At 56.9% G+C, this 11,055-nt stretch overlaps 1 protein-coding gene across 1 annotated transcript; it reads right to left on the reverse strand.

Annotated features, from left to right (window-relative positions):
• Positions 1–1,726: 1,726 nt before the first annotated feature.
• Positions 1,727–8,783, reverse strand: ASF1B (anti-silencing function 1B histone chaperone). Its single transcript, XM_039513662.1, has 4 exons — positions 8,597–8,783; positions 4,995–5,110; positions 4,028–4,204; positions 1,727–3,339 (listed from the first exon to the last, which is right to left on the reverse strand). Exons 1-4 carry the CDS (start codon positions 8,703–8,705, stop codon positions 3,142–3,144), a joined length of 600 nt encoding a protein of 199 aa, XP_039369596.1. The 5' UTR covers positions 8,706–8,783; the 3' UTR covers positions 1,727–3,141.
• Between the last annotated feature and the right edge of the window lie 2,272 nt (positions 8,784–11,055).

The following is an 11,055-nucleotide window of genomic DNA, read 5'->3' on the forward strand; positions in this document are numbered from 1 at the left end:
AGCCTTAGAAATAATCAGAAACACTCAGCTGGGGCTTCCCCCTGGTTTTGATTGAAGATCAGAGGAAAGTTTGTGACGGAGCCTCTTGAGAAGGAGGCTTTAAAGAGGAATGCTTCCTCACTGGAGCTGTCCTTGATGTTCAGTAGGTGTTTACAAAACACCAAAGGGTCTGACAGTTTAAGGTTTTGTCTAGGCTGGGATCACATATCCAGGATGGGATGTTGTCTGACCATGCACTAGAAAGCCGCAGCTGTTTACTGCTCAATTGTGCCAGGTGCTGTACAAACACTGAACAAGATTTTAAGATGTTCAGACACAGACCACCTAGATTTAAAAGTGATCTGTTTAAACTGATGCAAACCCCTACTGTAGACACACACAAACCAGTTTAAGCCTCACTCAGACAGATTTAGCCGGCACCGGAACGCTGGCAAATTAAGCCGTGCATTTCCATTGGGGTATGCCCTGGTTTAATGACCGAGTTCAAATCTCGATAAGCTGGTGCACCTTTCTAGCATGCACCTGGCAGTCATGTACACCAGCATGAGCTGGGGACGGTCACTGCCATTTTAATTTAGTGAGATAAGGTAGGTAGGTGAAGTAATATCTTGTAGTGGGCCAACTTCTGTTCGAGAGACAAGCTTCCGAGCCACAGAGCTCTAGATGCCATGTGACTCAAAGGCTTTTCTCTCTCACCAACAGTAATTGATCTAATAAAAGATATTACCACACCCACCTTGTCTCTCTAATATCCCAGGACCAACATGGCTATGCCACCACTGCATGTTAATTTAGTAGCATTTTTACACTCCCCGTGCACTAGCGACTGCACAAAGCACAGCTTTAAGGGAGAATCCGCCCCCCTGCCCCGACATGATTTGCACAACGGCTTTAAACCCCTGGACTTGAGGTTTTCCCCGGTGGCAGCAACACCAGTGTGGACACAGCTCGCCAGCTCACCTTTCTCTCTTGTGATGAGCCTTTCACTAGTTCTCCCATCTAGGCAGGACCTGAAACATAACCTGGGAGACACAGGCAGAACACGCTTGGGAGCTGATGGATAAAGCATATAAGAGGGCACATGCCCAGGCCTCTTCAGGCTGCATTATTGTGGAGCCTCCAAGTGTCAACTGAGAGGCTGCACAGAGTGTGTGACAGCCCCTGCCCCATAGAGCTCACAGTCTAAATAGACAAAGAGTGGGAGGGGAAACTGAGGCACAGAGGGGTAAGGGACTTGCCGAAGTTTACAGAGTCAGTGGCAGGACTAGAAATAGACCCCGGGACTTGTGTCCCATCCACTACACCCATTTCTCAAACTTTGCAGGTTGGCAATCCATTACCTGAAGTAAAAAATGTTCACGACTCCCTCCCTCTCTCATGTTGACTATAAAGAATAAAAAAAGCTCTGGTGATGATAATGCTAAGCCTGCATGTGCATGGAGAGGCTGGCAGGATACTTACCTTGAAGAGGACAGGTACATAGGCTGTCGGGGGGTGAGATTTTCTTTGGTTTAGATGGCAATAAGATTTTTCAGTCTCAGGACCCCCACCCTCAGGGTCACGACTCACCGGCTGATACACCATATCGGACCGTGCTGCCTCTGAAGAACGCTGCTGGCACAGCCCCCAGACAGAAGCACCGTGACTATGAAGGAAGCGGGTGAGGCTGTGCTGCCAGGCCCTGCGCTGACGCCACGCGGCTTGCTCCAGTGCACGAGACAGCAAATCGTTCCAAGAGCTTTATTCCTACGTTGACTTAAGATACTTTCAATAGTTAAAATAAAAAATAAACAAAAAAAACCATGTATGCAAAGAAGACTCCTACCACATCGGAGAAGGAAATGGACAAGGTCAGAACAGGGCACTTCGGAACAGAACTGAACTAGCGATTCCCCCAAATAATCTCTCTTTTCCCCCATGGAGGCTGGTGGAGGGCTGAAGATCCCAGCTGGGTTTGTAACTGGCCATTTACTCTAGAGAGTGACTAGGATCTCCATCCCACAGCTGGCTAAGCAGGGGCATGCTCCATTCCGGATCAGGCTGCAGACGTTGCTCTAAGAGCGATGGATCAGTCTAGTAGAACAGAGGCAGGTTTCCTAGCACAACACACCAGACCAGTAGGCGTTGTCAGACTCGTCTTAAGGGTGAAGGAAGGAAGTCGATCCATCAGGAGGTTCTGATTCTAACGCACCCTAATGCGGATCAGACGGCTCTTTGCCATGCGGGGTGCACACCGCCACCCCTGAGGTCGAGCTATGTGATCACAAGGGCTCTGTACATTGGTTCCCCTTCACCCCAGGAAGAGCTGTATACTGGCGAGGCCAGGAGAGATGCTGGAGCAAGTTGTGCCCCAGAGGAGCTGGTAGAATCATGATGTGCCATGGCTAGGATGAAACGCTGTCTGATGCCCTCTCCTCCCCGGGAAGGGGGGCGGGGGGAGAGGATTCAATCCTCCAGCTGGAGGGAGCTGCTCTAGAGTTATTGAGATGCGACCAGGAGGAGGAACCCCCAGGCAGCAGCGCTGCAAAGCCACTGTGGGCAGCATGGGGCTGGAGGGGGGGAGCATACGACTGCCCAGCTAGAGGCAGCGAAGGAGAGGTCTGACTGGGAGTCCAGAATCCCAGGCAGGTGCATGCCATGGCTGCAGCAGCCCTGGAAGGAGCAGAGCTGGGTCACCGCAGGGGTGGGGATGGTTCCCGAGGGAGCTGGCTCACATTCCTGGCAAGCCACCCAAGCCCCAGGGGCTCCCTGAGCTGATGGCCTGATGCAGGGTGGGTGGGACTAAGTGCTTGTCTAGGGTGATTCCTACGGAGCCAGCAGTGATTGGTGCAGAGACAGAGAACGTGGGGGAGGAGCCAGCAGACCTACAGCTCCCATTCCTCCCTAGCCCAGCTGCAAAGCAGGTGCCCCCAGTCTCCTCACGCAGGCTAAGGGGAAGGGCCAGTCTGACACCCCATTGGTTAGGGAGAGGCATTAACCCTTTAGTTACCCCACTAGAACATGTCCAGGTTTCCCCGCTGATACTTGGTACCACTTCCCCGTAGTACTTGGATGCAGCCCCCGTGAAGCCAGTCCGATCCCCTTCCCCACGCAGTGGCTGTATCCTTGGGCTCCCGTATCCAGGTCTGGCTGTGCCCCGGATCACATGCAGTCCATGGAGTTCTCAGGTAGGATGCAGAGGGCAGTGCCCGGTCCCTTGGCTGAGGTGCAGCTGGCAGACAGCACACCCTCAGGCTCTGGGTCCACGTTCTCGATGTCCTCCATCTGGTCGCTGGGGCCGTCCCAGTTGATGTGGAAGCGGGTAACACGGGGGTTGGAGGCCAGAATGTTCCTCTGCAGCTAAGCAGGGGGAGGAGGAGTCAGACAGCTGCAGGGCTTGTTATACAGCAATTTGGAGCCTAGAGACACCTAGCAGACCCCAGCCTGGGTAGGAGAACCCTATGGGGAGAGAGACGCTGGAGAATTTCCAGTCAACCAGCTGGATGTAGTGGCCCTTGCTGGGATTTCATGTTAAGGGGTAAGAAGTGGGGCCTTCCCCCACAGGGCGTACCCTGGCCTGTGCCAGTTGAGATGGGAGGGTAGGACAGCGCTGGGATATAACCAGGAGTCAAGGCTGTTCTTCCTTAGCTTAGTAAACATCTAAAGTACCAGCAGCCTCGCTCTACAGAGGGGAAAACTGAGGCACAGTGTAGCAGGGAAGTGACTTGGGCAAGGGCATACAAGTCAGTCAGTGGCAGAGCCAGGAAGGGAACCCAGGTGCCCTGACTCCCAGTCCCCTAGCCAGGGACCTCGAGCCTCACCTTTTCCCTAGCCAGCATGGCCCAAGAGTTTGTAATGCTGCACTAGGGCTCAGAGTGTCAGAGAGCTCCCTGATCCCAGCCTCCCCACCCCGTGAGGAGCTGGGTCAGACCAGGGCTCTGCAGTGGCAAGAGCCTCCTTGCCCAGAAGGCCCGAAGTGCCCCTTACAAAGACCCCATGGACAAGGCAGGGCGTGAGTCACGAGCCCCCCTCTGCCAGCCGCTCGTACCTGGGAGAAGTCTGGCTTGAGGGGGGGGTTCTCCCGCAGCTCGGGGTCCGTGTACTCGTTGTTGACGTAGTAGCCCACACGGATGAACTCCTGGCCCAGGTAGGTGCAGGTGATGAGCACCACAGTCACCCCCACTGCGTCGCTCTCAGGGATCAGGCTGGGGTTGGGGGCTTCGGCCTGGAAAGGAAGCGACATCCCCACCCCGGGGGGAGACCAGAGAGCACGTCAGAGGGGAACCAGAGCCAGTCACATCGGTGAGTTTTTAAGGCCAGAAGGGACGACCAGATCACGCTGTATGACCTTCTCTCCATCATCAAGCCCTACTGCCCGGATCAGACCAAACTATGGGAACCCAACAGCTGAATGCCACAGGAAGAAAACAGGAGGGACTGAAGGGCTGGCAATGCCAAGGCCCCTGCAATGACTGGGAACTGATCTAGTGAGATCTAACCAGACGAGCCGAGCAGGGACCCCTGATCCACACTGAAGAGGAAGGCGAATAAACCACCAAGGTCCCTGCCAATCTGCTGGGTGGGGAAGAGAGATTTCTTCCCAACCCCAAACCTGAAGATCAGTGTGACCCTGAGCATGGGAGCAAGACCCACCAGCGGAGCTTCTGAGAAAGAGTTATCTGTACCCTCTCAGGGTACCAGCCCACTCTGTCCACAGTCCGTCTCCAGCTGTGGTCAATCCCTGACGCTTAAGACAAAAATACTGAACACTCTAGGGGAAAAAAATTCACTTATTGATTCCCACAGGTTAACATTGCTCTCTTCAGACATCACACTCGGAAGGGTCTTCACCACCATAACAAGGTGTTGCCCATTTCCCCCACCTCCCCACCCAAAAATACTGTTTCAGATTAAGGGTCCCCATCTGCTTTGGTTGCATTTCACCCATCCAGTCACTTCCTAGCCCCAGACCAGGCTCTTTAGCCCTGCCCATGTCTCCTGCAGCTGCCTCTTACCTCAAACACAAACATGTGCCTCCCAGCTGGGACAGGCCCCACCAGAACAGAGTCGAGCACCTGGTCATACTCCTCACTCTCCGCAGAGCCCACATAGATGATCTTCCACTCCAGGTCTGAAAGGGAAGGGGAGCACAGTGAGAATTGGCAGCAGCCCTTGAGTAATGCTGGGGAACCGATTCTGCTCTGGATTTATGCCAGCATAACTGAGCACAACACCCACATTTACACCAACATGACTGTCTGACCCTGACTCTTGTGTTTCCCGTCGGTTCCCCATCCAGAACTTAATTATCAGTGTCCCACAACCACCTACAAACTCCAACCCCACTGCCCAGACACGATAGGACACCACCACAAAGCAGACAAGACAAAGGAAAGATTATTATGCCCTTTTACAGAGACACTGAGGCACAGCAAGCTTAAGTGACTTGCCCAAGATCCAATAGTCTCTGTGGCATGGCCCAGAACCAAATTCTGATCTCCTAAATCCCCAGCAAACACCTCAAACATGAAACCATTCACTGGGCTGCAAGCTCCTTCCCTTCCTCCTGCCAACCCTTTTCTTCGAGGGATAGGGATCACAGGGGACCCCAGAAGGCTAGATTCTGTAGATCACCAACAAGAGATGGGAGACCGTTTGGCAAAAGATGAGACCAAAGCACCGACCAGCATCTTGGACAGGTGCAGCCCCAGTGGGAAGGGAGCCAGACTCTGCTACGAAGAGCAGACTTTGCTCTTTAAAGCTCATGAGAGATTTCCTGATTATGACCCAAGGCATCTTCTTAAGCATTGTCTGCACTCAAGGCTGCACCAGTTATGGCCAGAACGGTTTCATTACAAGCTCCCATCTGCCTGTCCAGTCCATCTGCTGTTCCTTGTCCGATACTTAGAACGGAAGCTCTTTGGGGCTGGGGCTTCTTTTTTGTTGTTTGTACAGCGCCTGGCACAATGGGGTCCTGGGTCACGTTACCTTCTGTGGGCTCTTAATTTCATTTACATTAAGCTCAACTCTGGTTTTAAATCAAGTTAATAATCAGTGCTCCTTTGAATACAGGCACAAGGGTTGCCAAGCTGTCCATTCAAAGGGATGAGTTTCAGCTCCAAGCAGAATCTGCCTTCTTTTGCCAAAGCCTGATACCCAAACCTAAGAGGCATTCAGGCATGTCTAAGCCTGAGCCAATGCCAGGCCTATGCCCCCATGCACAGACATCAAGCTAGAAGTGTGTATGGCGGGGGGGGGGGGTAGTTTCCATACCCGAGGGAAGCGTGCCATGTAACATGTAAATACTTCCCAGGAAACTGGATCAGGGTGGCCTTTGCCAGGGAGAGTGATGCCACACAGCAGGGGGAGCTCGGATTAAGGGGAATACACAGTTTCTCAAAACAAATCAGAAACAGCAGCTTTTCACATACAGAAGATGTGTAATTTACAAGAGAGGGGATGTGTTAGCCAGAGATTACATAATAGGCCAGAGTATCTTACTAAGGCAGGGAAGCTTTCCTTGAGGAACAAACTGCAGCATATACCCTCAAGCCCCTATGAGCTGTAGCCCCCTTCCCAGAATAGATAGTAGTGGGGGACGATCCCACACAAGCCCCCAAGAGCGAGGAATTTCAGTCTGATAGAGACCTGATCCTTCCCTTTCCCCCAGTGCACTGGAAAGCTTAGCCGATTGATTCGGCAGACAGGTTTCCCAGAGCTGCACGGCCCTTCCTGTTTGGAGAAAGATCCTCCCACAGGGCATACCGCAGCATAAGGCAGGCCATGCAGCGGCTGGTGCTGCCCGTATCTGAATGATAGCCTCAGAGAAGATGGATGATCCAACAGCTTGTCAGAGCTCCTGCTGCCCCCACTCAGTGGGGCTGTGCTCAGACTCTGCAAACAGCCTATTTTCAAACCGTAAACCAATGAGACATGCCAATTTCTCAGCCCCAAAGACAGCAGAGAGATTTGGCTGCCGCCACTCCACAGCTTTGACACCCCCTGAAGTTAACAGCCTCATGGCTTAGGCCATAAAGGGCTTTGCAAGCTACGCATTCATGACAATACCGCTCTGCAGTCTGACGTCTCGCATTATCCTCGCACCCTTCGGAAAGTTTCTCTTTGACCCTTGGGCTCATTTCTTCAGGGAGAGGAGCCAGGCTCCCAGAGATGCCTCAGAAGCACTCAGAGCTCTTAATACAATGGTTCTAAAACTGCAATCTAAGGGCCCCTTTCCTTGATGGGCTGTTTTAAGAAGAAGGGACAGTAGGGGGTTTAGAGTCTTTTGGATGGGAAATCTTAGTGGGGGAGGGCACACAGAACTGGAAACATCACGGCCAATATTCTACCTTTCAGCGCCATCGCTTCACTGTGTTAAGTAATGTCTCGTTCACGTGTTTATCGCTGGCAAATATTCAACCCAGGAAGATTGGGCCAAACTAGCTCTGGCTACACCATGATCTGCAAAAGGCAGATGTTTCTGCCCCTAGGAGTCTCCACCCCAGAAGGATTCTCTGGCCACAGAATCAAGCCATGTGTGGCCTGCTTTTCAGAAATGCTGGGCACATGTGATTCTCACCCATCAGCAGCACCTCTCCTAATCAGAGCATATTGTACCATTTAAGTCTTGATGTTTATACAAACTGGCACCAAGCAAACAGAAATTTGCAAGCAGAATTCCCTGGGGCAGTCAGGTAAGAGTCTCATCCCCACTGGTAAGGGGCATGGCTGTGCTGGCAGGGTTAACAGGATAGTTTGGCCAAGTTATTTTAACGCCAAAGGGCTCTCTGCAGCCTGCTGAGTGTGGATCAGATGCAGAACGTGAGGGGTTTCCTTCACAGGTACCTGCTTTCACCTCCCACTCACTTCCCCAGAGTAGCCGCATCAGCTCCTTTCTAGGCATTTACAACACTTTTGAGGCCTCTGAGGGCCTGACCCAGGCTGGAACCCAGCAGCCTCCTGCCTTTTAACAATACCCAGCGTTTCTTGGCACTTCGCATGCTGCCTGCGCTTTGCAGACAATAGATAGTTAATCCCCCAGGAAGGCTGGGCAAGCACCAGCTCCCTCCCTGTTCCAGAGCTGGGGATGGGACGCGCCCAGGAGCGCACAGCACATCAGTAGCAGCGAACAGAACCCAGGAGTCCTGGCTCCTGAACCAGGTGCATCTACCCCCCTCCCCCACTCCCCGGGGCAGAGGGGGGCAGGCACGGCCCATAGCGGGGGGAACAGCCTCAGCTCCTCAGCCAGGCGCCCTGGGATCCGACCCCAACCCCACAGAGCAGGTCCCCTGCCATGGACCCCATCCCGGGGGGAGGGGGGCGAGGGGGAAGGGCCCGTCCCGGAAATGCCCCCCAGCCAGATGGAGAGACCCCGACCCCTTCACCCCCGCCTCCAGCATGTGCGGGGTGGGGGGGGGAGTCTCCCTACAGGCCCGGGCAGAATGGGGGGAGGGGAACACCCGCCCGGCACTGGAGTGAGGGGCAGGGGCTATAGTAGGGGCAGGGGCCTCCCAGGCCTCAGAGGTCCCAGGGCCGGACCCGGAAGGTTCCCCCGGGCGCGGGGCAGCGGGGTGCCCCGTTGTCTGGGGCTGGGGGCTCCCGGCCGGGCCGGACTCACCGTGCGGCAGCGCCTCCCCGCACTCGAACTGCACCTGGAAGCGCAGCGGGCGGCCGAACGGGCTCGGGTTCTCCAGCACCGACACCCCCAGCACCGACACGCGGGACATGCCGCCGCCGGGACCCGAACCCGCCGCCACTCGTCACAAAGCAGCCCCACCGCCCGCGCGCGCTTGCCGCTGCCGCGCGCACAGCCGGCCAATGAGCACACGTCACCCGCCTGCCTCCGCCAATCCCCGCCTCCGCTCCGCACCGCTCCACCAATCAGCGCACTTCGCGCCGGGACCAATGCCCGCCCGGCCCGCTCACTTCCGGCCAATCGCCACGCCCCTCCCTTCATTCGCCAATCGGCTTTCCCCGCTCCATCCCGGCCGGGAGCCGGATGCGACCAATCCTCGTCCGCCTAACATTCCTCCCCACCAATCAGCGCGAGCGCCAATTTTGGGACTCAGCTAGCCAATAACCAGCCAGGTCGCTTGGACGAATGAGGCGGGAGGACGGGGAAGGGAGTCTGACCAATCAGAAGGGGAGATGGGGCAGAGGGTTTTTTTTTTTTTTTTTTTGCCGCCCGAAGCTCAGACAGCGCAATTGCCCAAGGGGGGGAATCCGGACTGCGGCAGCCCAGAGAGCTCGGCCGGCGATCGATGGGGGGGTGTCCGGGGAAGGACGGACACGGCGGGGGGGGAGGACGGACGGACGGACAGAGGGGGGTGTCCGGGGAAGGACAGACGGACACGGCGGGGGGGGAGGACGGACGGACGGACGGACAGAGGGGGGTGGGGCTGAGGCTGGACGGAGCAAGGGGTGCAGTGGGGGCCGTGGATGGGACGTCTCACAGTGACGGAGCAGATGGGACCTCCCAGCCCTGAGTCCCGGGCAGGGGAACGGATCGGAGGGGCAGGGGCGTCTGTGCCTGGCCAGCACATCAGGCTCCTGCTGCCGCCTCACACCCTGCAGGGCCCCGGCTGCTGAGGAGCCCCAGGTGTGCACCAGCTGACCCACAGCGGGGGTGGGGGTGAGAAGGGGGAAGCCAAGCAAGGGCTGATCAGGAGAGGGGGATGTTGGGGTGAGGACTGGGAGAGTTGGGGGCGTGGGAGAGGCCTCCCCCCCCCCTGCACTAGCCGAGACCGACTCGTCCCCTGCACCAGCCCCAGAGAGCTCGGCCGGGGAGGTGGGCGGTGGGAAGCCGGGCAGAGCCCTGGTGACCCCAGCAAGCTGCCCGGCCCAGTCACGCCCAGGGGTCAGGGGAGGGGGTAGAGCGGAGGAGGGGGCTCAGGAAGGGGAGGCGGGGCCACAATCCAGACACCAGGGCCCCGCCTGAGTGTGGGCCCAGCGCCATGGAGCCACTGGTGCCATGGCAAACCTGGTACTGCCTGGGTGGGGCAGAGATCCAAGCGGAGGCAGGGGAGGGGGGTCCGTGGGGAGGGGCCCAGGGAGGGGTTGAGTGAGGGGCAGAGAGGGGTTGTGCTAGGCTGAGGGGAGGAGACCTTCTGGGGGGATGGTGGAAGGAGGGGACCACTGGGGGCAGGTGGGGGTGAGGAATCATGGGAGAAGCGAGAGAGTAATTGGACTGAGACTGGGGTGGGGGGACAGGATTGGGGATGGTTCTGGGTTGGGGTGCAGGGTCCAGGCTGGGTAACTCCCCCCATTGCCGACAGAGGGGCACTAGCAGTGCTGGGTGGGGACAGGGCACAGCTAGCAGGGGGCTACAGGTCGGGATTGAGGGGCACTGGCAGAGCCGGGGGGAGGAGGGCAGGGCTGGGCTAGCAGGGGGGTGCAGGTTGGGATTGAGGGGCACTGGCAGAGCTGGGGGGGTCAGGGCTAGCAGTGGGCTGCAGGTCAGAATTGAGGGGCACTGGTAGATCTGGGGGTGGGGGACTTTGGAAATTACCCCATAAAGGTGCCCTGAATGGTATGCCAGGGAAGGGTGCTGGGAGTGGGGCAGTGAAGCCAGAGCCCAGCTCAAGGGGTCTGGGTCCCATTGGGCTCTTGGAACTGGTGGGTGACGGTGGGGGCTGGCTTGGCTCTGGCTCCATGGGCCATTGGCTCCCAAGGGGCTGGCACGTGCTATCTCCAGGGTGAGGAGGGAACAAGCAGCCGCAGCCTCCACCACCTGCAATTAACGATCTCATCTTCATTGGACACCGTTACACTGTAATTGTAGCACAGCAACCCCAGCTGTACGGCGCCTAGTGCCCCCCGAAACCTGCCCACTCCCTGCCACAGCATGGGACACTACTAATGGGAAACAGCAGGGGGCTGCGCGTCGGGATTGAGGGGCACCAGCAGAGCTGAGGGAAGGAGGCGGGCAGGGTGGGGGCTGCACGTCGGGATTGAGGGGCAGCGGCAGAGCTGTGGAGGGAGGAGAGGGGGCTGCAGGTTGGGATTGAGGGGCACCGGCAGAGCTGGGCGGAGAGGGGCAGGGCTGGGCTAGCAGGAGGCTGCGTGTCGGGATTGAGG

Source organism: Mauremys reevesii, linkage group 25 (assembly GCF_016161935.1).
Source record: "Mauremys reevesii isolate NIE-2019 linkage group 25, ASM1616193v1, whole genome shotgun sequence".
NCBI classification, from domain to species: domain Eukaryota; kingdom Metazoa; phylum Chordata; order Testudines; family Geoemydidae; genus Mauremys; species Mauremys reevesii.